The 27,546-nt window shown below is 51.7% G+C and overlaps 2 protein-coding genes across 6 annotated transcripts in view; one reads left to right on the forward strand and one right to left on the reverse strand.

Moving 5' to 3' along the window:
* SIMC1 (SUMO interacting motifs containing 1) overlaps positions 1-10,117 on the forward strand; it is a 48,737-nt gene extending 38,620 nt beyond the window's left edge. The window contains 6 exon segments of the mRNA XM_066273335.1: positions 990-1,142; positions 3,255-3,383; positions 5,204-5,360; positions 5,500-5,584; positions 9,261-9,500; positions 9,503-10,117. Of these exon segments, the coding sequence (XP_066129432.1) occupies positions 990-1,142; positions 3,255-3,383; positions 5,204-5,360; positions 5,500-5,584; positions 9,261-9,500; positions 9,503-9,561 (823 nt within the window). The 3' untranslated portion in view covers positions 9,562-10,117.
* Positions 10,118-10,200: 83 nt separating this feature from the next.
* KIAA1191 (KIAA1191 ortholog) lies at positions 10,201-26,045 on the reverse strand. 5 transcript variants are annotated; one of them, XM_066273338.1, is made up of 11 exons: positions 25,839-26,045; positions 24,534-24,646; positions 24,191-24,277; positions 21,258-21,436; positions 16,971-17,097; positions 14,058-14,182; positions 12,302-12,408; positions 11,984-12,126; positions 11,291-11,884; positions 10,949-11,259; positions 10,201-10,590 (listed from the first exon to the last, which is right to left on the reverse strand). In XM_066273338.1, exons 3-9 carry the CDS (start codon positions 24,216-24,218, stop codon positions 11,676-11,678), a joined length of 918 nt encoding a protein of 305 aa, XP_066129435.1. In that variant the 5' UTR covers positions 24,219-24,277; positions 24,534-24,646; positions 25,839-26,045; the 3' UTR covers positions 10,201-10,590; positions 10,949-11,259; positions 11,291-11,675. The 5 variants fall into 5 exon arrangements, with proteins under 5 accessions (XP_066129435.1, XP_066129436.1, XP_066129438.1 ...); XM_066273339.1 differs by having other exon boundaries at positions 24,172-24,277; XM_066273341.1 differs by lacking the exon at positions 24,191-24,277.
* Positions 26,046-27,546: the final 1,501 nt, after the last annotated feature.

Here is a 27,546-nt window from a genome sequence, read left to right on the forward strand (position 1 = left end):
AGAGATGAGAAGCATCTCAATTCTTTATTGCGGCACCTTAGTTGTTCATTGATTGCTTTCTCATATGTGCCTTGACCAGGGGGCTATAGCAGAGTGAGTGACCCCTTGCTCAAGCCAGCGACCTTGGGCTCAAGCTGGTGAGCCTTACTCAAACCAGATGAGCCTGCACTCAAACCGGCGACCTCGGGGTTTCGAACCTGGGTCTTCCGCATCCCAGTCTGACGCTCTATCCACTGCGCCAACGCCTGGTCAGGCCATATAAAAGTCTTTTAATTTTTCACCATTACCGAGGACTAGGATTTGTCCATATTGTTACCTGTCACTGTAGCTTATCCACTTTCACTACTATATAGTATTCTATTTTGTGACTATACTACATTTTCCTTCCAGTTTCCAAAATTTCTCCCCTTCCTTGAGGATTTTTTAAAAAATTATTTACTATAGTATTTATTAGAGGGATTTTAGGAAGGAACAAAGTCAGCTATGTATATTCAATCTACCATTTTTACCTGGGTTACCCAAGGGATCATCAAAAGTAATTCTGACTACATGAGACATTTACCTGAAAGTGTCTAAAAGACATTTGCCTTTTAGAGCCCGCACCTGTGTGCAGTCTGACTGCATTGTGCACACAGACCTGGGTTATCAGCATCAACAGGGGGCACCCTCTTAAGGGAGCGCCAGCCAGGACTGCCTGGTCCTTCCACCCAGCCTCGCACCTGGTCCGGGAGCCACGGAGAGGCTCCTTGACCTCAGAGGTACCTTTCAATGATGGTAACTCAGGAAGTGTTGGCATTTTAGTTACTTTTGCAGCCCTCCTACAGTTAGATGTGGGCTTTCCAGTAGTCTTGTTTACACACTGACAAGCGCGACGGGCCCTCTGTTGCCCTTGGGGACCCCGAGGGGTCTAGGAGCCCAGGTTAAGGCTGCAGCTCTGAGCACCACGCAGAAGACAAAAGTTTAAACTTCCTGTCTCTTTTCTGTTGCAGAGATGTGATCAAGTGGTTGGTCACAGCAGTGACTGAAGGTAGACTAACGCAGCCCCCAAATGGGAGTCGCCCCTCTTCGGGAACAGGCATCTTGAAGGGCAGCAGCAGCCACCCCTGTCCCCAGCCTGCCCTGACGAAGAACACCACGCAGGTGTAAGGGCAGAAGCTGTCTTTGCTGGGGCTGCTGGTGCAGAAAGAGCCCCACTCCCTCAGAGCAGTTCCCCCAAGTTAACAAGCCCTGTAACAGTGATTCTTACTAGAGACCATCTTGTTTGGTTAAAAGCTAAATTCCTAATTCCAAAGGTAGAACAACAGCAGATGCTGCTCCTGGACGGGCAGGATCCCCCTGAGTAACACATGTTTGTAAACTGAGGTAACACAAAAGTAAGGAGCCTGCCCTCCTTTCCTGGACACCAGGAGGCAGTCCAGTGGCAGCTACTCACCCCTCAGCCTCCAGGCAGAAGCAGTGCGGGCAGTGGGCAGTCCTGCAGCCACTAGTCCTCCCGACCTCTGTCCCTCTCCTCCAGGCCTGGGCGGAGTCTGGCCCTGCAGCCTGCCAGTTCCGCCAGGTTCTGACAGCACTGGCTCGGACCAGGCGGTCCCTTTACCTCGGGTGACACTGCTGGAAAGAGATTCCTGCTGTTTCCTTTATGGGGTTGAGAGGTGCCAAGATCTTAGGGGCCGGGGCTGCCCTTACACAAGTAACCCACTATCCTGTGTTAAAACCAGTCACACTTGACATTTCAATACAGCATTTGTGCCTGATTTCACAATGCTATACTGTAATCTAGTTGTACCAAGCTCATTTTCATATAAGGCCTATGGATTTTAACTTAGTGACAGTCCTGCATCAAAAGGGAAATGCTTAGGAACAATGAAGCATTTGCTTGGGCAGGTTGGGGGCACCCTAAAGCAGGGTTATCCCCGAACCCCAGCATACAGATCCAAGAGAGGCAGACACAGTTCCTTAGATGGAAGCTAGCCTCATGTAAATAATAAATTTATTGTAAGTAAATATTAGTAGAAATAAAAAGTCAGTTTACTGTGATCTCAACAACATAATAGGCACCACTGTTCACCACTGTGAGTGCCTCTCTGCCAAATACCTCACAGAGCACTCAGCGTTCTGAGACAGGCAGCGTGAGGCACTTGTCCAAAGTGTGACAGCTCGTCACTGCAGACCGAGGCTGAGGCCCGAGCCCCTGGTCCACCTCCTGTGTCACCGGCAGCAGGTGTTGGGCAGACAGCCCTCTCGTCCATCCCAAATAAAACACATGCTAGAAGAGGCTGCCCGCGGGCCAGGCTCACCTCTCTGAGGGGGGGTCCGGATTCCTGCCGCCACACCAGCCTGCGGAGGCCTCGTGGCACAGGGGCACGCTCCGCCAGTTGGAGTTCTGAGATTGAACTGAGTAAAAGATTCGTGTAAAGGAACCAGTAACAGGAGAAAATTATATGCATAGTAAATATCTACAGGGATTGGCAAAAGTAGGTTTACAGTTGTTAGTATGGAAAATGACATGATGTAAGAGTTAATAAATAATAATACAAAAACAAACTTGTGTTTTACAGCTGTAAGCCTACTTCTGCCCATGCCTGTATTTCCCGCTGTATCCAAGAAATTCCAATACTTGTTAGTCATTCTGGACCTGTTTCTTCATCTGTACATTTGAGAAGTTCCAGGTTAGATGATCCTCAAAGTACTCTAGATCAGTGGTCCCCAACCTTTTTTGGGCCACAGACCGGTTTAATGTCAGAAAATATTTTCACAGATCGGCCTTTAGGGTGGGACGGATAAATGTATCACGTGACTGAGACAAGCATCAAAAGTGAGTCTTAGACGGATGTAACAGAGGGAATCTGGTCATTTTTTTAAAATAAAACATCGTTCAGACTTAAATATAAATAAAACAGAAATAATGTAAGTTATTTATTCTTTCTCTGTGGACCGGTACCAAATGGCCCATGGACCAGTACCGGTCCGGGGTTGGGGACCACTGCTCTAGATCCTTAAGACTGTACTTTTGAATTAAAAAGCAGCCTGCTTTTGGGGCTCATCCCCAGGTTCTGAGAGGTTCAGACAGTATGATCTGGCAGCAGGGATCCAGGCATGTGACACTGCTGAATAAAAGCATGCTGCTGGCTAGTCGCTGTCCCTGACTTACCGTGTGCTTTACAAGCTGCTGCAGACGCTGGCGGGACCTTGTCCTGACCAGCAGGGCAGCCCTGCCCAGACCCCTGCTCACCTATGTGCTGTTCCGGACGCAGGGTTGTGTGCCAGCTGCAGAGGATGCTGTCCATAGCCGTGGAGGTGGACAGGACCCCCACCTGCAGCTCCAATAAAATGGCCGAGATGATGTTTGGGTTCGTGCTGGACATTCCGGAGAGGAGTCAGAGGTGAGGCTTACTTCTGTTTTTCTTTTTTATTCTGGGAACATAATTTCAAAAGAAAGTCCTAAACAATAGTTATATTGGGGGTGGGGGGAGGAATAGTTCCTGTCTCTATGCCCTGTGGATGAAATAAATTCTCAACGAATTGTTATTTACAACTAAGGTATCATTTTTTGGGAAGAGGTGGGATACCTTAAATGGAGCTTAAATTGTCCTACTTTGTCCATTTGGCTGACAACCTGACATCCTTCAAGGTTCACCTGTTAAGCACAATCTTCTTCCATGACCCTCAGCCACGGAGCCTGGCACAATGTTCACTGAAGTCTTGAATGAAACAGGAATGTCCAATATTAGAGATGACCAAGAATGAATAGGGTCAGACCTGTAGAATGAACACAGATAGTAAGAATAAGAAATTCAAGTTCTCTAAGCACAAATTAATAAATCATTCTATTCAGAGGGCGTAAAGAACTAGAGTTCTTGGCTAGGACTGATGATTTAGTCTTTGAGCCGGTAATTTTAGAATCCAGAGGATGAAAAATAAACTGGGATGAGTACACACTTATGAACAGTGGCTGGTACAGGATGTAAGTATGAGACAGCCCTTGTATAGTGGTGGCCATGGGGGAAATGACCTTTCTCTGCTCCATCTGCTTCTCATACCCCACCCCGAAGCACTCAGCAGCCACAAGTATTCTACAGCTCTGGTTCCGCTATTAGAAAAAAGTGTCAAACCAAGTACTTGTCGTAAAGATTTAATTAAAATGCTCTGAAGCCCCAGCTGGATAGCTCGCAGTTGGAATGTCATCCTGGAGCGCAAAGGTTGCCAGTTCAATCCCCAGACCGGCACATACAGGAGCAGCTCAATGTTCCTGTCTCTTTCTCTCCCCCTGCCTCTCTCAAGAAACATAAAATCATTCTGCTAAGATGGACAGTTATTGGGTCCCTACAATGTGCCCGTGGTTGCCACATAATCTCATATTTTCATGAAACTAACAAATGATGAAAACACTAAAAGTAGTGAAATAACTAGTCCAGGGTTACACAGCTAATCAGATTCAGAATCCAAATAGAAAGCCAGAACTTCTTAATCACAAGGTCAGTGTTAGTGGTCAAGAAGGAGGCCTGGCACAAATGTGCCACTCTTGGGATGACTTCATTTGGGTCTAGGTCTCATTCCATTCACTCATTCATGCCCATATTCTGGGGAGAGATGAGAAATCTCAGGAATGTGTAACTATAAACCAATTCAGACTTAACTGACAAAAATAATATAAGTAAAACAGGGCTCGACTTTAAAACTCAGAAGAGGCAAACTGGAAACCACCCAAATTACACTAGACTAGAAGATCCTTTATCGTAATGTTCTTTGCTGAGCCGAACAGAATCGAGTTCATTGTGGGCATTTAGAAATATTTATTCTATTAATTCTCTTAGTCATGGTATGAAGTAATTTTGAATATTTTATTTATTCATTGACTTTAGAGAGAAGGGGGGGGAAAGAGACAGAAACACTGATCTGTTTCTGCATGTGACCTGACCGGGGAATCGAACCATCGGAGCAATCGGCCAGGGTGGTATGAAGTCATTTTAATGTGTCCTAAACTGGTCTTTTCCAAATATCAAAGACTCTCCCCCTTCTGGCAGCTGTAAACCCACAAACAAATCTGTCTGGCCTGTCCACAGCTTTGTGACTTTGTAGGCCTCCCTCGGGTTGCTTGGTAGCTGCCTGTTTGTAGGGCAGGTGTTAGAGCATCGAGGGATTGGGGAACAGGCTGGGGACATCGGAGCCGGGACGGTGAGACCCTGTCCCCTTCCCCACGCAGAGAGATGTTCTTCACCACCATGGAGAGCCACCTTCTGCGCTGCAAAGTGCTGGAGATCATCTTCCTGCACAGCTGCGAGAGGCCCACCCGCCTGCCCCTGTCCCTGGCCCAGGCCCTCTACTTCCTGAACCATTCCACCTCGCTGCTCAAGTGTCAGGTACCTGCCTCCCTGCTTCAGTGCAGGCCCGACACCTTCCCCCGCCCCTGAGCGTCACCTCCACGGGACGTGGAAACTGCACAGAACCTTCCACTAGGAAGGCGCTCGTCTAAAGCACGTGCTCTTACTGTCTCCGCAGTCGGACAAAACCCAGTGGCAGGTGTGGGACGAGCTGGTCGAGCACCTGCAGTTCCTGCTGTCCAGCTACCAGCATGTGTTAAGAGGTAAGGAGCGTTGGTTCACAAGTGAGACTGCGTGGGAGGCACACAGGCAACATCACTAAGAAAGTTACACAGGGTTTCTGCGGTGAGCATTGTTCCTTGGTTGTACCCACAAGGAACAAGGAAATGATGCAGCTGGAATCGCGGCTGTGAAACAGAATTCACCTGTTTTCATTACAGCACGTAATACATTGGTCCTCGCGAGTCCTAGGCGTAAGCAGGGGTCATCACAGCGTGGCGTGCTCGGTAATGCCCTGCCTAGCCCCGGCCGTCACTGCAGCGTCCTTGTGTCGAGCGCTCAGACTGTGGACGTTACAAACATCGTCAGTGACGCAGATGCAGAGCAAATCAGTGGCCTTGCCTTCGAAGTGTCCACCTTGCAGAAGATGGCGGACCCCTGAAGTCTGTCCCAGTGGCTCTGCTCTGCCCTCAGGCCTTAGCACTCAGGAGGCCAGTGTGACAAGGACAGTAAGGGCGTAATAGCTGCTTCAAGTGCAAGTGATCTATTAGCCAGGGGCTAACGAGGCCCTTGGGAAATCTGACATAATTAATGACAGAAGGAAAGAGGAACTTGAGAAGACAGCTGGCGGTCCTCTTGATATGACGCCCTGAGGACATCTCAGCACTTAAGTCAGATTCTTGCCAAAGTTCATGACCTGAATCTCACAAGGATGATCAGACAGACCCTTTTGAGGGGCCTTTTACAGAATAACTGGCCAACTTCTTAAAAACAAAGGACCAAGAAACAGCTCCACTTTTAGAAAGGAACTAAAGCACATGAGTACTAAATGGAAATGGCCCTGCTAGAGGGGTCCTGACCCAGGAGAGAAGCTGGAGGGGACATTATTGGGGCAATTGGTGACATTTAAATGGGTTATAGAGTTGCATGAATATTAAATTTCCCATTTTTGATAATTACACTGGCTTATGAAAGTAAACGTCACCCGTGTCTGCAACTCCCTCTCCAACAGGAGGTAGGAAAAGTACGTATGTAACACTTACCTGCTATGGCCCCGCTGAGGTTGATTTCAGCTCAGCAGTGGCACTTGGGAAAGTAAGGCCTAGAACTGAGGAAGCTGTTGTAGAAACTTTTCTTTTTTTTAAAGCACTGTATTTAACGCCTGACCAGGCGGTGGCGCAGTGAAGTGTCGGACTGGGATGCCGAGGACCCAGGTTTGAGACCCCGAGGTCGCCGCCAGCTTGAGCGCGGGCTCATCTGGTTTGAGCAAAAAGCTCACCAGGTTGGACCCAAGGTCGCTGGCTCGAGCAAGGGGTTACATGGTCTGCTGAAGGCCCGCAATCAGGGCACATATGAGAAAGCAATCAATGAACAACTAAGGTGTCGCAACGAAAAGCTGATGATTGATGCTTCTCATCTCTCTCTGTTCCTGTCTGTCTGTCCCTATCTATCCCTCTCTGACTCTGTCTCTGTAAAAAAAAAAAAAAAAAAAAAAAAATTAAAAATAAATAAAAGCACTGTATTTAAGACAGAAGGTGAGCCTGACCTGTGGTGGCGCAGTGGATAAAGCGTTGACCTGGAAATGCTGAGGTCGCCGGTTCGAAACCCTGGGCTTGCCTGGTCAAGGCACATATGGGAGTTGATGCTTCCAGGTCCTCCCCCCTTCTCTCTCTCTCTCTCTCCTCTCTAAAAATGAATAAATTTAAAAAAAAAAAAAAAAAAAAAAAAGAAGGTGAGGGTTTCAATCCAGCCCCAGCACCTGCTCTGTGTTGGGCAGCGACCTTTGTCTCTAGACCTCTGTTTCTTCCTTTTGCAGAATGGGGTTGGTAATACTTACCCCACCGAGGCCGACTGCAAGTGGGTGTAGGAGAACACGGGACGGGCTCGACCACTGCGAGCGGCCCTGTTCACCTGTGCCTAGCCAGGGGGAGGCTGCCAGGGTCTTCTCTGTGACTCAAGGTCTCGTAAACAGAGCGCATGGTCAAGGCCACATACGGTTGGGTAGTCTGGGCATTCTTAGCCTGGGACTGGTACATGTCCTTCTCAGGACAAAGCCCCAAAGGCAAATTCCACGTGTGCTTAGCCTCACAGAGCTTTATGTAATTATTTCTTTTGGAGTCCTAGCACAAAGTTTAATATTAAAGCAGTTTATTTTTGTTTAAAGTTTACTTTAAACATTTCTCTTTAACTTCTTTGCTCCCCAGGAATTATCCCCGGGTCATGGGCAATAGTGACTTCCATGGACATGGAATCTGGTTTTATTACAGAACATTCTTATACTTCAAGGAAGGGAAAGGAAGGCCTCAGATCGGTATATAGGGGTTGGCAAAAGTAGGTTTGCAGTTGTAATACAAATAAGTATCCTTACGAACTTTGTCCTGTGCACTCACACTGTAAACGATGAATGAATGGGCCATGTTCCAATGCTGTTTCATCCTTGACATCCTCTGGCTTCTGTGGAGACCAAGAGTTAAGGAGAAAAAAGATTTAAAGCCAATAGTTTGAAAAGTGCCCTACAGCTGAACGGTGCCCTGAGGTGGCCCGTGTCCTTGTCACTGGGCACTTGACACTGCTGAGGGCGTCTGAAGGTCAGCCGGAGTTGTTGAGCTCCAAGGGTCCAGGAGGAGAGGAAGAGGTTGGGAAGCCTCTTACTGTGGAGGGAGAAAGGAAGATGAGGTCAACTCACACACACTGGCTGACAACACCCGGCGGCCTGTGACTCACTGACCTCTTACAGATGGGAATCAAAGGCTCAGAGAAAAGTAAACGCGGAGCCTGGACTCGGCTTAGGTCTACTGCCAAAGCCTGTGCACAGTGAAAACACTGGCAGGATTCCTTTTCTGTGAAATCACTGGGTGAGACTAGAAAGTAAGATCCTAAGAATTTCCCACCTCCCTTTTATAAAGTCCCTAGACGTGGTTAAATTACTTTTGTACAGACCCCTGGACCTGTAGATCCTGAACCTCCACATTTTACAAACATTTCCGCAGAGGGCAAAGCGGCCCTGCTGAGAGTTCATTGAACTCCCATTCTCTGAAAGAAGCAATCCCCACACTCCGCTTTCTGAACAGAGAGATTTACTCATGTGGCCTACGCTACAATACATACAAAGTGGTTCCACTTAAACAGAATTACTGTAATAAACCAATACCACAGTAAGTGCGTGTTCAATATTTCTTTGTAATTCTTTCAAACTTAGGAAAAAATCTCCCTGAAGATATTCAAAATTCGTATGATATTTGTAAGTGCTTACATTAACTTTAAATAGTTTCATCGTTTATACCAACAAAGGGAAAAATTAAAACAATTTTCTTTTTAATATAAGAAACTTGAGGGCCAAAGAGAACCAAGAACAACAGACCTTTAGGAAATGCAGTCACTGCAAGCACCTGCTTGGCCTTTGCCATGCATCCCAGTAACTAGTCAGCAAGACTTTGAGAGAAAGGGAGAGAAAGAAGTATTCACTTGTTCCACTTAGTGGTGCGCCCACTGTTTGCTCCTCCTATGTGCCCTGACAAGGGGTCGATACAAAACCCGTGGGGTTGAGCCCTGATCGGGCCTTGAGCCGGTGACCTCAGGGATCAAGCCAGGACAACGCTCTATCCACTGCATCACAGCCAGGGCGCTAATCAACAAGTCTTTGCCTACTAAAATTAGACTTCATTGCCTTACATTATAAAGGAATAAAAAACAATTCAATTGACTTTTTTTCTCTTGCAGAGCATTTACGGAGTTCGGTGATTGACCGAAAAGACTTAATAATCAAAAGGATTAAGCCCAAACCCCAGCAAGGCGACGACATCACAGTGGTGGACGTGGAGGAGCAGATCGAGGCCTTCCGCAGCCGTCTGGGCCAGATGCTAGGGGAGCCGCTGGTCCCCCAGCTCCAAGACAAAGTGCACTTGCTGAAGCTCCTGCTCTTCTTTGCGGCGGACTTGAACCCGGACGCCGAGTCCTCTCCCAGGCACTGGAGCAGCCCCTGAGGCCCTGCTTTGCACTAAGCACCGAGAATACCTCCTGAACTCTCTCTCTAGCTACTTGGAAGTTCTGAAAGTGTGAAAAGCAGCTAAAAGTTTTATAGGACCAAACCTATCTTATTTATCTGTAGGTTATAACTTTCTAACTCTTTAGTAAATACTTTTTTTTGATATTCCTATCCTAGCCTATTCTTAAATATGGCTTAAATATATAACGAAGGTGTATATATTTTTTGATAAATTATTTATCTATACCTTTTGAAACAGGTAATACTATATGCACTTATATGTTTAACATTTCCATTCAAGATGTGAAAAAAAAAATCTCTCTGAACAAATCCTAGACATCAATATTGTTACTCAAGGTACCGATGACCAGTTTTAAAAAGAGAAAGACGTACTTGTTTCTCCGTAATGGAACACATCAATATTAGGCCTAATATACTGCCCATGAATTTGACTATCTGGCCAGTCTATTAAGATCCAATGTAATGGGCAGGGAGGGGAGGAAGAGGTTGGAAGGTTCAAAACAACAGGTTGAGCACTGTTACAAAATGTTAAAAGGAAACAATAAAAAGGCAATGATTTTCAAAATACCCAGTTCACCGGCTTAGGTTCCATGACTGTGTGTAGGCAGAATGCAGTAACTACTCTCAGCAGGACAAAAAACTCAGCTATCCACATTTCAGAAAGTAGTATGGATTTTTATTGTCAAAACAAGACACGAGCATAACAGAAGACACGAATAAATTAATTGTTCTCATCATTTGAGACTCCAGGGCCCCTCTATGGAAAGGTCGGCCGGCCGGCTCACTGCATAGACAGGATCCTTCCAAAGCAAGAACAGCAGGGGTCTGAGGGCCCAGGACAGGGGCTGCACAGTGCCCAGCGGGGAGGTGAGATGCTCCCTGGCTCCTCTCCTTGTGGGCTGTTTACATAGGCAGGAGGCTCATCTGGGGGAAATGTGTGCATACAGAGCGTTTTCTCACCTTTCCAACTCAGAAAAGTTTCAGGACCCGGTGACATTTGTTTCACATGGATGTCCAGACTATAATCTACACAGTTACCATCACCTTTACTTTAATTATTATTTATTTATTTATTTTTACAGAGGCAGAGATAGACAGGGACAGACAGACGGGAACGGAGAGAGAGATGAGAAGCATCAATCATTAGGTTTTCGTTGCACGTTGCGACTTCTTAGTTGTTCATTGATTGCTTTCTCATATGTGCCTTGACCGCGGGCCTTCAGCAGACCGAGCAACCCCTTGCTGGAGCCAGCGACCTTGGGTCCAAGCTGGTGAGCTTTTTTGCTCAAGCCAGATGAGCCCGCGCTCAAGCTGGCAACCTCGGGGTCTCGAACCTGGGTCCTTCCGCATCCCAGTCCGACGCTCTATCCACTGCGCCACCACCTGGTCAGAGGTCCATCACCTTTACTTTAAAGAGCTTAGTTTAACATCCAAAGCAGTAGGGTGAACTTTGTCCCTTAGAGAGTTCTCCGCCAGACTGGAGTTGACCGAATCTCGCTGTGAAGTGCAACAAGCATGTGCAGGACTTCGCCTACGGGCAGCAGGGGTGCCCGGCCCAGCACTGCCCGGGCCCGAGAGCGAGGGCTCCCATCTCCACGTGGGAGGAGGGTCCCTGCCCAGATCTCAGACAGATGGTACGTCCCCTCACTGACACGGCTGGGGCACACACTTCTGTACTAAATACCAGAGGGCCAGAGACTAGCCAGCGAGCACCTGGACGGTAGCACGACTTGTCCCTGCTCACCTGGACGGTAGCACGACTTGTCCCTGCTCACACTGACCAGGGAAAGGAACCCAGAAGCCTGGATTGGGAACAACACAAGCGCTGTCTACCTAGTAAGCAATGATCGAGTTCTCGCCTGGGCTGAAGGAGGTGAAAATGGGCGATGAGGCCCCCACACCTCACCGCTGAGATCGTCTAGTCTAAATCAAAGCAGTACACAATGGCTTCTTCCACGCAAGGACCAGCTGTGCACTATGTTTCTCAAAAACCAATTATGTATGTCTCCAGTTTAGCTTCAGTGTAGAAGGTTAAAAAAAAAGGACACCAAACCTTTCCTGGGTCAGAGCCCGAGTCACAGGGATGTGGCTGCAGGACCCCTGCTACCCCGTCACGGGGAGGGACAGCCCTAGAAGCCGGTGGGCGTGAGCACGTTCAAGTCCCGCGGTTTGAGATTATGGGTCCGCGGTGGTGGCTTCTTCCCTTCCGTCACTAGGATGTCCATCTTGGGCGGCTTGAAGGTGGCTGGGTCGTCAGCCATCCGGGTGGCCTGCGCGCGGATCAGCTCCATTGGAGAAGACTTCTGGGCTCCTCTGTGGGGCTGGGTGGCGAAACCACCTACAGAGCAACCAGAGCAAACAGTTTCAGACTCAGCAGAGCTCCCAACAAACACGCACAACGCCTGCCCCGCCGCGCTCTCTCCTGGAGCTGCCTTACCCGAATCGGACTTCTGGAGAGACCTTGGTCCAAAGAGGCTCCACCTATCTGCCGAGCTTCTGTCTTTATCCCCACTTCCAGAATCCATGGTACTGAGATGTGGTCCAGGTAAGGCTGTGGAAGAGCCAGAGGAGAACCAGCCTCTGGCAGGGAGAGAACAGAGAGTCCAATACATCCTCTTCCTGCCCCTCCAGACCTGCCTCACACGCAAAGCCCAGGAACTGGCAACCTCCTCTTCTTTCTCCGAAACTACAGGCTAGGTCCCAATTCCATGCACACCCTGCCGCTCAGGACTCGGGGCAGGGGAGGAGCGCTCACCTGGGCTTCTGCTTGGGGGAGGAGTGGGGGGTGCTGCTGGGGGTGGACTGGGCCGAGGCCGTCTGCTTCTCTTCCCTCGCCACCTCTGCACTCTGGAGTTTGAGTTTCTGTTCAGGTGGGCAAGAAGAGAGACCTCAGAACAAACCTGATCCACGCCAGCTTGCAGAAGGAAAACAGTAATGTTTTGGATCAAAGACAGGTATCTCTTTGATTCTGCCATAGTAGATGGAAATCTGCTAAGAAAATGTAGTAATTCTACGTCACCTCTTAACCATTTCTGTACTAAATACCACACTAGAGCTTTTCATCTTCCCTCTCACCCAGCTAGCGAGTGGAAGAGCAAGAACTCAAGCTGCAGGTCTCCGGGCGTGTAAGCACGGCCTCGAACTCCTCCCCCGCAGCCTCCCCTGCCAGAGACCACCTGCCAGGGCCGGGTTCTGGGCTCCTCCCCACCAGCCAGCCCCCTCCTCTGTGGGCCTGCCCCGCCCCCTCGCCCCCTTTCCTTCCCACAACCAGTCACCCTGGGTTCCCTCCGCACTGTGAGCATACCTTCCACATCCAGACTAGCGTCTGCTCGAGACACCAGCCTCCTTCCCAGCTCCACTGGAGGGAGGCTCCCTGACTGTCCCCGCTCCATGTCCCCGGCACCAGCACTGTGCCCAGGCCACAGCCCCAATGCCTCCGACTGCGTTTCCTCAAACGTTGCTCCACACAACAATTGATGTAACCTGGCACCTCAGCCAGCCGTGTGCTGCTGCTGGGGCCAAGATCCAGATGTCCCCCAGTGTATCCTACTGTACTACAGGGCAGACCGCTCAACCGGAACTCTGCCTGCCACCCACCCTGCACTGTCCCCAGCGTCAGAGGCCGCTCGGGGTCAGAGGCCTCTCCGGAAGCATCTGTCTTGGCTGACAGCTCAAACGGTCACCAACCCCACTCTGATCCCCCATGACAGTGGTTTTTACACTCTGTGCAGACACCGGGGACACTCCTCACGCAAGGCAGCCGTCCCCACAGGCCACCATCCCCACTGGACTCCCCCACCACACACTGTATCCGGAGCCTGCCGAGCCCCGCTGGCAGCCAGCTCCTGAGCTTTGCAACATGCGATTAGGAACCGACAGGAAACAGGGCACCAGGAGACTTGGTCCGGGTGCCGTGACTGGTTTTAATCCATGACCTCGGGCCTCAGTCTCTTCATTTATAGAAGATGGAGAACAGTTTCCATCTCGAGGGATTACCAGAAGGATGACGTGAACGGGGCGCCTCAGAAGTCACTAAGCACTGTGACGTGTTAAGTGGTATTCCCCAAACTAAAGACATTTCAAATTATTTTATTCTTACAGCTACGTATTTGGTCATTGTGAACCTTACCAAAATAAGTTCATTCATTCCAATTTTAGACACGAAAGAGCAAAAACATTCCAATTCTCCTCTCCCCCAAGGGGCGACTACCCTGTCCACAAAGTGACCCACACTGGCTCTACGGTCCTGGCCGTGCGCGCACACCCCGCATGCGTGAGCACGGAGGCTCCTTGTGTCTATCCGACCAGACACCGTCACTTTACAGAGGGAGAAGCAGAGCCCGCAGGGGGAAGAGCTCCAGACCTTACCACTAAGAGTGCCGCCACAGTGGGACGAACGCAGCTGGCGACTGCTGGCCCTGTTACCTCCACCACCCCGCCCCCGCCCCCGCCCCCAGCCCCGGTGACTTCTGGGGTGTCGTCTCTTCCGCGTTCCTGAGAAACACGCTTACAAGGAGGGCTTCTGCCACGCGCAGGTACTTGGTCTCCTCGGTGGTCAGGCCCTTGTGGGGTGTGTAGCCGGCATCTCTCAGCCCTGCCTGCTGCTCAAAACGCTGAATGCTCTCTTGGGTCTGTTCTGGGGACAGAGGAGATGACAGTCACGCCCATCCCCCCTCCCATCACACACTGGGAGGACGAGAGGCACCCACGGTTCTCCCAGACAGGACCACGCTGACCACCCGAGGGTTTCCGCAGACCCACAGTGATTCTCGCACGGAGGTTCTCTAACCAGAGGGGGCCTCCCCTCACACCAAAGCAAAGAACAAATAATCTCCAGGGAAACACCTGACCCTCCCAATTTCACACTGCGACCCTCTCTGTTCAGAAAGGCAACATGGAGAAGTCAGCTGACATCCAGAAACCATGAACGTTCTCCCTGTATCACTTCTTTTTTTTTTTAAAGACTTTATTCAATTTTCGGGGGGGGGGAGAGAGAAGAGGGGAGGAACAGGAAGCCGATTCCCATATGTGCCTTGACCGGGCAAGCCCAGGGTTTTGAACCGGCGACCTCAGCATTCCAGATCGACACTTGATCCCACTGCGTCGCCACAGGTCAGGCCGTGTATCACTTCTTAAGAGACTCGCCACCCTCACAAAACACTTGACCAAAGAGAAGTGGGCCACGTTTCGGCTAGATGGCACCAAGGTACCCATCAGATTCAAACCACACAGCGTGCCTTGAACTAGCCAAGGTCTACTAGCCAAGCCAACATCTCTCGTGCATTGGAATGCTTCTCACGGTGCGTGCCATTAAAATGCCTCTCGTGCCCTGGCCGGTTGGCTCAGTGGTAGAGCGTCGGCCTGGCGTGCAGAAGTCCCGGGTTCGATTCCCGGCCAGGGCACACAGGAGAAGCGCCCATCTGCTTCTCCACCCCTCCCCCTCTCCTTCCTCTCTGTCTCTCTCTTCCCCTCCCACAGCCAAGGCTCCAATGGAGCAAAAGATGGCCCGGGCGCTGGGGATGGCTCTTTGGCTTCTGCCCCAGGTGCTAGAGTGGCTCTGGTCGTGACAGAGCGACGCCCCAAATGAGCATCGCATCGCCCCCTGGTGGGCGTGCCGGGTGGATCCCGGTCGGGCACATGTGGGAGTCTGTCTGACTGCCTCCCAGTTTCCAGCTTCAGCTTCAGGGGGGGGGGGAATGCCTCTCGCACTGAACAGACAGACAACTCAATGGCAGGTCAGTCTACACTGTGACCAATAAGTCAGTTCTCCTGTGGAATGACTGACAGCTCAGTTTTCTGCTTGCTCCGTATCCACACCACCTAACACAGCCCCGTGTAGGAATGTGGTGGCTGCGGACCCAAAGTCTAGATCCCACAGGTCCTTCACGACTCAGTCATTCCCCTTCGAAGGCATACTTTTATGTCTATTAGGAACAGAAACACAGGGGAAAAAAAGAAAACAACGAAATGTATCAAGATGTTTTCCTGTGTTACCAGATAGTTAGCTGAAAATGTAAAAGGCAGAAAAGGATTTAATGCATCGCAACCCACAAATACCAGGATTTTAAATGCAGCTATTTTTTAATAAATGTAAAACTATAGCAACATCCAAAGAAGCTCGTGGCAGTATTAACTAAAAGAAAGGTACGACTACTGTATCTGCAGTCATGTAAAAACACGCACATAAGTGGGAGTGAATAAGCAAGGAAGTATCTGAGTGACAGAAAGTGTATCTTCAATGAAGAAGTCGTATTGTGCCATGAAGAACAGGACCGAGCTTTCTTTCTAACACTGTCAGAACCTTCTCAAGCTTACAAAACACAAGTCGTGCCTGACCAGGCGGTGGCGCAGTGGATGGAGCATTGGACTGGGATGCGGAAGACCCAGGTTCGAGACCCCGAGGTCACCAGCTTGAGCGCGGGCTCATCTGGTTTGAGCAAAGCTCGCCAACTTGGTCCCAAGGTCACTGACTCGAGCAAGGAAGGTTACTCGGTCTGCTGAAGGCCCGCGGTCAAGGCACATATGAGAAAGCAATCAATGAACTAAGGTGTCGCAACGAAAAACTGATGATTGATGCTTCTCATCTCTCTGTGTTCCTGTCTGTCTGTCCCTATCTATCCCTCTCTCTGACTCTCACTCTGTCTCTGTAAAAAAAAAAAAGTTCAAAACGCAGGCCGTGGTTGCCAATTCAAATGGCGTGTGTACATGTGAATGAAAGCCCAAGAAGAGTTTGGACTTTTGGTTCTTGGGCGAGGTCTCCAGGAACTGCCCAGATAAAAGGATGCCCTCCCTGAGCCGACAGACAAGGACTTCTAACTTCAAAACTGAGCCAACAAGGAGAACCTCCCTGTGCCCTGTCCCCGGCACAGGCTGCTGCTGACAAGCGCAACTATGTGTCTAGTAATTAATTAACTCCCCAGAACAGAGCCAAGGTTTAAAAAAAAAAAAAAGGCAGCAAGCTCCCTTGTTTCCAGTCTCATTGAGGCAACAAACTGGCCTAAGGCTCCAGGAAAGGGAAACTGAACCATTGAATGTTTAGAAAAATCTATCTACAGGGCAGGTGGGGGATGGCTGCAAGGGTCCCCTCCCCCAGCAGCTCCCGGCCACCAAGCACTGGGCCACCCAGCCCTCCCTCCACCTGCCAGACTCCCCAGGAGACAGTCTCAGTGGTTACATAACTGGGCCCAGGCCACGTGGACGGATGTGGGCAAAGAAGACTGAGGAGCAGAGCAGCAGGAACACACTAAATCAACTGACACGCCTAGCATTTGGCAAATCTTCACCTCCATGGAGCGTCAGCGGCGACTGGCAGCCGAGCTGCATCGGCCGGGCCCGGTCAGGACAGTCCAAGGCTGGCGAGTCCGCAGTGCTCGCACACTCTGCCCGCCCCGTTCCCCTCTCCTCGGAGGGGCCAGAGTGCTTACTTGTGATCAGAGAATTCATGATGACACGGGTGGCGTTAGCCTTCACCATGGGGACCTTGTCCATGCTGTCACTGGCTGATGACAGGGTCATGGCAGGGGAGGGAACACTGGCCTCTCCTTCCTCCACCTGTTCGAGAGAGGGGAGGAGGCACCTGAGCAGAGCAGGGGAGTCGCACCCCGAAACCTGCTCGTCTGGGGAAGAGGTAACGTCTCCACCCGATTAGATACACATCATCCGTAGTGACAGCAGATAAAGACATCAGTGGCCTGACTTTTCCAAAGCGGGAAAGCCCAAGTTTGAAGCCGAGGTCTCCCGAGTCCCAGAGTGTCTGCCCAGGAGACTGTACTAAGCACTGACCAGCTACCACACACGCTGGCTTTGCTGAGCTCTTCACTGCATTCCCTCCGCAGCCCCCAGACGTTCTGAGCGTCCGAGTCCCCGGGAAGGCCTGTTAAACAGACTGCTGGGCCCCACCCCAAAGACGAGTCAGAAGGCCTGGGATGGGACTCAAGACTTGTGTTTCTAACCAGTTCCCAAGTGATACTGATGCTGCCGGTCCCCAAGTTCAAGGGGGACCACGGCTCTAAAGGTTCAAGGAGTGGTCTTTTACAACAGACCATACACTGGTGCAGCTCCCAATCTTTAGTGTGACTGCCGAGAGCTCGCCACCTGTCACTCAGGCCCCCGAGGCCACGCTCAGGACTACAGGCAGGAGAGAACGGGTCTCTGCTTCGCTAAAGGAACTGAGGAGAACGACAGCGAGAGAGGAGGGGAGAAGCCTGAAATGCCGTGTCCCTGTCACACTTCTCAGCTGTGCCCTCCCTGGAGTCACACTTGCATCTCCGCGTCCTTACTGGGAAAATGGCAGACAGTCGGGGCGAAAGAAAGAATGCGTGTGATGAGTCAAGCCGGGCTTTTCTTTAAGAGCAGTTGTCCCAGACCGTCAGCTGTCCCAGCCGGGGCACAACAGCCAACGGGAAGTCCATTCCCTGCCTCGGCAAGGAAGCAGCAGCCTTTCCCAATGACAGGGCGTGCGCCCCCGGCAGTGCGGGCACAGGCCTCGCTTCCTGTCCGCCCCGGTTCCCCGAGCCCACTGCTCCGGCACGGCAGGCCGCCAGGGTCCTGTTCTCCAAGGACTGCCCATCCTCTTCACACAAGAGGTTTACTCCTGAGCACCGGCTGGGCCAGACTTCGGGGGATCACAGACATGGGATGTCCCTGAGCTGGGGGGAGGGGGTGCTGCAGAAGGGAGCTCCCTGTTGTAGGGGCTTCGGGAAGGGAGGGGGGAGGACCCACTAGAGAGGAAAACTCAATATGGCCCCAAGTCAGAGATCGGTGGGGAGCCAGGAGTCTGGTCCCCCCCACACCTGGCATGTGTCACCTCTTTCACCACACCTCCACGGCAAAGGTACCCCCTCTCTCAGGTGGAGGCTCCGTTGCTCAGGCGTGAAGCTGGGTGCCCAGGGTCACCGCTGACACAGAGACCATTGGGGGTTCATATCCAGGTCTGTCACAGTCACTGCTCACTGCGTAGGCCCTGTCAGGCGCTGAGCTGTCACTCAGCTCCAAGTTCAGGGAAACCAGAGCTGTAAACGGCCTCATCTGAACTTGGTGGGCCCAGTGTATCCAGAGAGCAGTACAGAGTCAGAGGTGACACAGACACGGTCCTGACAGGCAGGAAGCACCGGCTTCAGTAACACGCCCAAAACGAGCGTGTGCGAAGCTCTGAAGCCAGACGCACAAACGGGCTGTGAGCGCAGGTGGCTGCAGGATGGGGAGGGGCGCTGTGAGTGTGAGCAGGGGCCGTGGGGCGAGGGGGTGCCGTCCGTGAGTACGAGCAGGTGGTCGTGGGATGAGGGGGTGCCATCTGTGAGTGTGAGCAGGGGCCACAGGATAAGGGGGTGCTGTCTATGAGTGTGAGCAGGGGCCACGGGATAAGGGGGTGCCATCTGTGAGTGTGAGCAGGGACCGTGGGATGAGGGGTGCTGTGAGTGTGAGCAGGGGCCACGGGATGAGGGGTGCTGTGAGTGTGAGCAGAGGCCACAGGATAAGGGGGTGCTGTCTGTGAGTGTGAGCAGGGGCCGCGGGATGAGGGGGTGCTGTCTGTGAGTGTGAGCAGGGACCGTGGGATGAGGGGTGCTGTGAGTGTGAGCAGGGGCCGCAGGATGAGGGGTGCTGTGAGTGTGAGCAGGGGCCATGGGGTAAGGGGGTGCTGTGAATGTGAGCAGGGGCCACGGGATGAGGGGTGCTGTGTGAGCAGGGGCCATGGGGTTAGGGGGTGCTGTCTGAGTGTGAGCAGGGACTGTGGGATGAGGGGTGCTGTCTGTGAGTGTGAGCAGGGGCCATGGGATGAGGGGTGCTGTGAGCAGGGGTTGTGGGATGAGGGGGTGCTGTCTGTGAGTGTGAGCAGGGGCCATGGGGTTAGGGGGTGCTGTCTGAGTGTGAGCAGGGACCGTGGGATGAGGGGTGCTGTCTGTGAGTGTGAGCAGGGACCGTGGGATGAGGGGTGCTGTGTGAGCAGGGGCTGTGGGATGAGGGGTGCTGTCTGTGTGAGCAGGGGCCGCAGGATGAGGGGGTGCTGTCTGTGAGTGTGAGCAGGGGCCGTGGGATGAGGGGGTGCCGTCCGTGAGTGTGAGCAGGGGCCGTGGGATGAGGGGGTGCTGTCTGTGTGAGCAGGGGCCACAGGATAAGGGGGTGCTATCTGAGTGTGAGCAGGGGCCGCAGGATGAGGGGGTGCTGTCTGTGTGAGCAGGGACCGCGGGATGAGGGGGTGCTGTCTGTGAGTGTGAGCAGGGGCCACGGGATGAGGGGGTGCTGTCTGTGAGTGTGAGCAGGGGCCACGGGATGAGGGGGTGCTGTCTGAGTGTGAGCAGGGGCCGCAGGATGAGGGGGTGCTGTCTGTGTGAGCAGGGGCTGCGGGATGAGGGGTGCTGTCTGTGAGTGTGAGCAGGGGCTGCGGGATGAGGGGGTGCTGTCTGTGAGTGTGAGCAGGGGCTGCGGGATGAGGGGTGCTGTCTGTGAGTGTGAGCAGGGGCTGCGGGATGAGGGGGTGCTGTCTGTGAGTGTGAGCAGGGGCTGCGGGATGAGGGGGTGCTGTCTGTGAGTGTGAGCAGGGGCCGCAGGATGAGGGGTGCTGTGAGTGTGAGCAGGGACTGCGGGATGAGGGGTGCTGTGAGTGTGAGCAGGGACTGCGGGATGAGGGGTGCTGTGAGTGAGCAGGGGCCGCGGGATGAGGGGGTGCTGTGAGTGTGAGCAGGGGCCGCGGGATGAGGGGTGCTGTGAGTGTGAGCAGGGACTGCGGGATGAGGGGGTGCTGTGAGTGTGAGCAGGGGCTGCGGGATGAGGGGTGCTGTGAGTGTGAGCACAGGCCGCGGGATGAGGGGGTGCTGTCTGTGAGTGTGAGCAGGGGCCGCAGGATGAGGGGTGCTGTGAGTGTGAGCAGGACTGCGGGATGAGGGGGTGCTGTGAGTGTGAACAGGGGCTGCGGGATGAGGGGCTGCTGTGAGTGTGAGCAGGGGCCGCGGGATGAGGGGGTGCCGTCCGTGAGTGCGAGCAGGGCAGGGAAGGAGGCTGTGCGGAGAGTGGGAAAGGCGTCTGCCATGTCAGGAAATGGCCGATCTCCCTGCCACTCACTCAATGGCAGCTTTAAAAAAGTTCTTTTTAAATCTGCTCTATGCCGGGGCCTCTGCTCTACGGCAGACAGAGTACAGAACTGGCCACGGCTCCCGCCCTCCAGAAGCTAATGGAAGGTGACCGAGTCCTGCAGGGCTTGTGACGGGGCCTGGAGTCGAGTGGTGAGCCCGAAGGGAGAGGTGACAGTCTTAATCCTCAGAGAAGAGATGTTCTGCTAAGACCTGAAGGAGGCCGTCTGTCAAGCAGGTGGGTGGGAGGGCGACGGGGACGGGAACATCCCAGGCAACGGAGCGGCTGAAGCACTCAGCGGCATCCTGTCCCCCACTCAGTACAAGAAATCTCGGGGAGCTCGCACGGCTGGCTCACCACAGGAGCGGCCGACGGGACCGGGTCACGCGTAGCCACACTCAGGAGGTGCGTTTCTAATGCTGTGTAACTGGGGAGGGGGTGGGGTGGGCAGAAGAATCTTGGGTAGAAGACATGGCCGTTCTAGTTTGAATGAAACAGAGAAAAAGGCCCACCACCTCCAGCTGAGGCACAGAAAACACACACAGGGACTGGCAGCGGCCAGACTCTCGGTACCGGGAGCCAGAGGAGGGAGGACCGAACGGTGGGGCCGGCCAGGAGCGGCCGGCAGGGTCCGGGATGGATACCTTGGCGAGGTGCTGATACTTGCGCTCTGGAATCACTGGCTTCCAGGGGACGCTGCCCATGTCCGATGGAGGAGGGGTCATGGGTGCAAGGTCCTCCAGGGCATCATCATAGCTGAATGCCCGGCGGCACATTCCGATGGGCAGGGACATCTTGCCTAGAGGCCCACTAGGCTCAAGAGCTAAGAACAGAAACACCTGTCAGGATGGGTACAGCAACCGAACATGCTCATAGCTTTAAATTGGGTCGCAGGCAGGAAAGCTTTTGTTAAAACACTTGTTCTGGAACATGCAAGAATAGCTTGTTCTAGAATAGCAAATTCATTCAAGGAAAGGTCATTTGTAGTGCTAATAATCCCTGCCTTCAGGCCTGACACTTGGATTCTCCTCTTAACCACCCCCCCCCCCCCCCCAGCAGCCCTAACTCATCTGTATGGTTTAGGAAAACGGAAGTTCAATTTAAATTACCCGAGCAAGGTCATCACACAGCTCCAAAGTGCAGTAAGGAATCAAACTCCAATCCTATCTGATTTCAAAGTTTGTGTTCTTTATGCCACAGAATCTACCCCCCGAGCAATGCCAGTGCTCTCAACTCACGCAAGACTGAGAATATGAACGTTCTTGTTCCCATTTTACAGATGAGAAAACTAAGGCCTAGAGGCGAAGGGATTTGCCCAAGCTCAGACAGCACAAAGCCAGCTGGGGCTCGGCTGCAAGTCCTCTGCCCTCCCTTCCTCACCGCAGGAAACAAGAGCCCGTTACCAGGAATATCCACCACACGCCGGCCAGCGGCACCGCCTGCTTCGAGCGCTCCGTGTGAGTTAAGCAGCCCTGCCGATGCCGGCACGGAAACCGCCGACAGCCACTCCCGAGAAGCACCAGGAGCTGACTGCCATTCCCTCCGCTGCGCCCTACGGGCACCACGTCCCGCTGTGACAGAGGCACCTGGCTTCAAGGGCGCTCTCAGCTCTCCAGACCAAGGAGCAAGGTCCATTTTGTTTGTTTCATAACAGAACTCACGTCCCGATCCTGCCTTCAATGTGACCTTTCCCTGTTGCTAAAAATTATACAATCACTCTCCAAGGCATCAGCCTGTGTGGCAGTAAGTCCAAGACCAACACAAACACTTCATTTCAACAGCAAGGGAACCAAGCAGCTACCGTTCTTATTGCTATGATCATGAATAATGATTACTCACAAATCCATAAAAACAGAAAGAGGATTGGTGGTTGCCCAGGGCTGGCGGGGTCGGGCAGAGTAATAGGTGGAGAGAGGAAGGAAGGGTGATGATCACTCATGGTTGTAAGGTTTTCTTGTGGGGTGAGGGAGATGTTCTGGAATTAGACAGTGGTCATGGTTGCACAACATTGTGAATACTAAAAAACACTACATTATTCATTTTCAACTGGTGAATTTTATGGTATGTGAATTATTTCAATTAAAACAAGCAAACAGGACCTGGCCGGTGGCTCAATGGATAGAGGGTCGGCCTGGCATACAGACATCCCCAGTTCTATTCCTGGTCAGGGCAAACAATAGAAGTGACCATCTGCTTCTCTTCCTCTTCTGTAGCCGCCAGTGGCTCAACTGGTTTGAGCAGCAGCCTGGGCACTGAGGATAGCTCGGTTGCTCCCATAGTCAGCCTCAGGCACTAAAAAATAGCTTGGCTGATACGAGCATCGGCCCCGGAAGGCGTTGCCAGGTGGATCCCAGTGGTCAGGGTGCATGTAGGAAGTCTGTCTCACTATCTCCCCTCCTTTCACTTAAAAAATAAGCAAATAATAATTACCAAGTACCCTTCCTTGCCAGGCACTTCCATTCCTCATCTTACCTAATTCTCATTCTCCAGCTCAAGAAACTGGGGCACAGATCTCAAGTGACAGCCAGGTAGCCAGTGTGTGTGTGGGCACTGAAACACACACCTAAGCCAGTGTGCACTCTACACGCAACACTCCATGCTCCTCACACCACAAAGCAGTAACACAGCGCATGCAGCCCTCTGGCCTGGGATGGGTACAGCAGCGGGCATGGTAATCACACAGCAATGAAAGACAAAGCAGGACGCAAGCTGAGGAAGTGAGACCAGAGACGAGCTACACTGGGAGACATGGGGGAGGCTCCTATTCCTCCGCTTAGTTTGGGGGCAATTCCAAAAACATCTTAAGACAGCCTTCCTGAGAATAATAATAAAGTCAGCGAAAATTTACTAAGAAACCTATTCCTACAAATGGAGACCCCCCACATTTTCAGGGCAGTAAATGCACGTTCATCACTAACTTTTAACTCACATTTTCACAGGTTTCGTGTTTAATCTACATGGCTGCCCTGAGGAGAGAGTAGCACTATCCTCTGTCCTTCACTGAGCATCTAAGACGGAGTGATTCAGATTGGACTAAAAATCACTGTACTTCCCACTAAAGCAGTCCAAGGCGGGATCAATGACTTCAGTAACTCAGAAATCATTGCCCTACAGAGATCCAGGACTCATTAAATGTTGCTGTGAGCGTCTTCACGACTGGCCGAGTTCAATTTGCCGCCTTTAAGTCAGGCTGGCGCCTTTTGGCCCAGGCCGCCATGCCACCCATCCCCCACCCTCCCTAAAAAGGGGGGCGGAGGGTTAATCCTTTTGGTACATACTACAAGAACGACCCAACTTCTGAGTTATTTAATACCTTGACAAAGTGACAAACTTGTCATACCCTTGAATGAAATGACTATGCTCTGGAGTCATTTCTGACTACATACTGGAAGGATAAGATTTTAGGTTCCTACCCTGGCTGGGTGGTTAATAGGATAATGTTTAAATTATGCCAACCTATTAAATCTACTCTCCCCGTAGCAGAGAGTAACCATCAACACATGGTTCAGAGAAGCGTGGTTTTTGGCTCGCACCGTTAAGGGAGACGCACGGCTTTACCAAAAAGAATGAAGTTTACCAGGCACTTCTGATTGTCTCGAAGCCATTGAAAATCTGGGATCCAGGTGCTTTTTCTATATAGGGTTCAGAGCTGAGTCCCTGCCACCTAATAAAAATAACAAAAAAGCATTTCTTGCAGTGAACACCAAAGAATAGCTCCAAGGCTGTTCTTTTGACAGGCACGTAGACTTTTATGGCTTGTTTACAACGATGAAACACACACAAAACAGCCAATGGGTGAGAAGCATGCCAAGGGAGGGGAAAAAAAAAAGGATAATGCCAAAGGTCTCACCACACCTGTGGCTGATCTTATGGCCTTTGATATGACAAAGACACTACACCTGGTGAAAAGGTCACCTTACCAGAGTGAGATGATGTGATGATTACGCTGACAGATAGATATTAATGAGGAACATCGTCCAGCTGCTGCAAATTAGCCAAGTTGCTTGGGAAGAGTCCATCCGTTCCAGAAGGTCTAAGAACAACAACCAGTATTGGTACAGCCTCTCAGAGTCTGCAAGCAACCTTCTAAACATTTATGTATCCCCCAGCTGTGCAAGAGGAATTGGAAGTCTGTTTGTTTTTATTTCTTTTTTTTTTTTTTCTGTGACAGAGACAGAAAGAGACAGAGAGAGGGACAGACTGAAAGGGAGAGAGATGAGAAGCATCAATTCTTTTCTTGCGGCACCTCAGTTTCTCAGTGATTGCTTTCTCATATGTGCCTTGACTGGGGGGCTATAGCAGACCGAATAACCCCCTGCTTAAGCCAGCGACCTTGGGGTCTCGAACCTGGGTCATCAGCGTCCCAGTCTGAGTCTCTATCCACTGCGCCACCGCCTGGTCAGGCTTGTTTTTCATTTTTTAAGTGAGGGCTCAGGGTCTAAATGACTTGACCTCTAGCCAGGGGCTAGGTGGCAGAGAGGATAAACTCATTCTTTGTTGCTAACACCGACCAATATTTATAAAGGTTTTATACAACGCTTATCTTGTGTGCCAACCCCTGCAGGAACCCTGCAGAGCAGGCTTTATTCATCCCGGATTGAAGAAGAAGGAAACTAAAAATAAGAGGACGGGTGGTTCGTCCAGGGTCACACACAGATAAGGGGCCATCTGCGAGACGCCTAGTTTCAACCGCATTTTCACAGAGGAGTTCAAACAAAGTCCCGAGAAAGCGGAGTTGCTTTTCAGTCGGCTCCACCACGGCCCCTCTATCCTGATGGAGCTCAGAGGGCCAAGTAGTTCATTCTTGATCAGAGTATCGCAGAAACGAAGTTCAGCCATCCCTCCGGGTCTGGGGAGCATTCCGGCTCACAAACATCCTCTTCCACTACCCGTCCCCGTCCCCTCCCCCGCAGACCTTAAGCATCTCCTACACAGGATACAGGACAATATAGCACTAGGACTAGAAAGGTCAAGTCTGAAAGGCCAGGGCTGACTCAACCTCCCATCCCCCTCCCTCCCCAGCGAGCCAGGAAAGACCAAGGTGTTCAGGGCCGAGGGCCGAGGCCCGGGGCCCGGTTCCTCCAGGGCAGAGCAAGGAGGAGGCTGGAGAGGTGATGGGGCCGGGCGAGGAGTTGCGGGTCCCGGTGGAGGGGCCAGGAGCGCGCCCCTCCGGACGAGCGGGGGATGTAGCCCCGGGGAGGGCCAGGCCTGGCCCATCTGCTTACCTAGTTCGCCGCCGCGGGGCTGGCTGCAGCCCAAGCTCCCGCACTAAACAGGCTCCGAGGACCCACGTCTCTCTACAAGTTGTGGCGCAATCGGGACCCAATCCATGGTGTGAGCGGCGTGGTGTCGGTCGCGACCCTTAAAGGCCTGAACACCAACCAGGGAGCGTCAGCTGCCCGGCCGGCCCCCACCCTCCCGGAGCTGTTCAGCCACGCGAGACTGGCCCGGGAGACGCGCAAGGCATGCTGGGAGTTGCAGTCCACGACCTCCGCTACACTTTTAGTAAGAGGAGAAATGAAGCGGCGACCCACATCCAGGAAGAGCTGGGTTAGTCCACATACCAAGAAAGGGAGCAAATCCCATCTGCCTCCCCTAGACAAGGTGGTCCGAATGTCCGTACCCTTTGACACGAGCAAAAAGTGACGCTTGAAGAGATGCCAGCTCAAATGTCACAACCTGAAGGCTTATTTTTTCCCCATAGGGTTTACAGATATGATAAAGCAACACGTTTCTATCCACGTTTCTACATCCCACCCTCTCCCCGCCCACGCTTGCCATCAAGGCTCATCTCAGGAGGGCTGTGGGGGCTGGGCAGTGGGTCTCACATTTAGACGTCAGCATTTGACACTTGCCAGGTCTACTGGCAGGACTGAGAGGTTTTCTCCAGGCAACTTGAAATTTGAGTGCCGTTACCAGGCCCCCGCGCCTGGGTGTGTCATGAGTTCAAGTCTTTTCTACATTACATAATTAACTTATGAATAGAACAATTGCATTGCAGTGGGATGTGATGTGAGAAGTGTTACCTCATTTATTGGAAACTTAAAATACGATATATGCCATAATATTTGAGTCTGTGGAAGCAAAGCTGACACCTTGCCCTCTTCCACCAGAAGGATGGAGCGCACCTCAGTGAGACAGAGAGGCAACACCACTTTGTACCCTTATCCCCAAATTAAAGAAAGATGAAGCCTTTCCTGGAAGTCACTGACTCTCTGACAAAGACAGCTTTATCCCTGACTTTCGTGGCACCGCTGTCTGAAGCTATGGCATGATTGAGGCAGACAGTAGCCCTGTGAGAAAATTGCTGTATTCCACAAAGTACGGAGTAACCATAAACTTTTAACCTTCGCAATCTTATAAGGTTTCCACCTTTAAATGGTTATTGTATATATATATATTTGGGGGGGGGCTTATTTGTCTAAAGGCTGGACTCCCTTCAAAGCCTTCTTTGCAAATAAACTAGTTTTCCTAAATGGTTTGGTTGCCTAGCTAAGGAGGATTCAGTCATGAACCCCATGAAAAGCTCTTCTGAGCTGTTTTAAGTTCAGGCCATCTTTCTCAGCTCCTGGGTGGATGGATCTTTTGTGGTTATAGAGGTCCCCCCCACCCCGGGCTTTTCTCTGACTCTGGTTTTGGTCCTTAGCCCAGCCTGCTCCCCATTCTGGGCATGGCCACCGTACTTCCCCCAGGGGGGCAGCATCTTTGGGAAGTTCTTCCTTGAGGTCTAACTATATGGTTCTTTTCTGGAGGCAGATACTAGCAAAGAAGCCTTGTGTGTGACTGACCAGGGAATCAGGTTACCTTTTTATGTATGTTTACAGCATACGCACTGTTGGGCAGATAAAATATATTATGCTCACTTTGTTAAAGATGGCACTGCCCACATGGAAGCCCGTCACCCAGGTGATATTAATGTGTGTTGGGGGCGGG

This window comes from Saccopteryx bilineata, chromosome 4 (genome assembly GCF_036850765.1).
Source record: "Saccopteryx bilineata isolate mSacBil1 chromosome 4, mSacBil1_pri_phased_curated, whole genome shotgun sequence".
In the NCBI taxonomy this organism is placed as follows: domain Eukaryota; kingdom Metazoa; phylum Chordata; class Mammalia; order Chiroptera; family Emballonuridae; genus Saccopteryx; species Saccopteryx bilineata.

Bases quoted from the DNA above. Each gene is read 5' to 3' on its own strand.
- KIAA1191 (XM_066273338.1), bottom strand. From the start codon at position 24,218: ATGGCTTCGAGACAATCAGAAGTGCCTG. The intron at 21,437-24,190 runs GTAAACTTCATT...TTCTGTTCTTAG, and splicing joins GAGACAATCAGAAGTGCCTG to CTCTTGAGCCTAGTGGGCCT. The intron at 17,098-21,257 runs GTATCCATCCCG...TCTCTCGAACAG, and splicing joins AGTATCAGCACCTCGCCAAG to GTGGAGGAAGGAGAGGCCAG.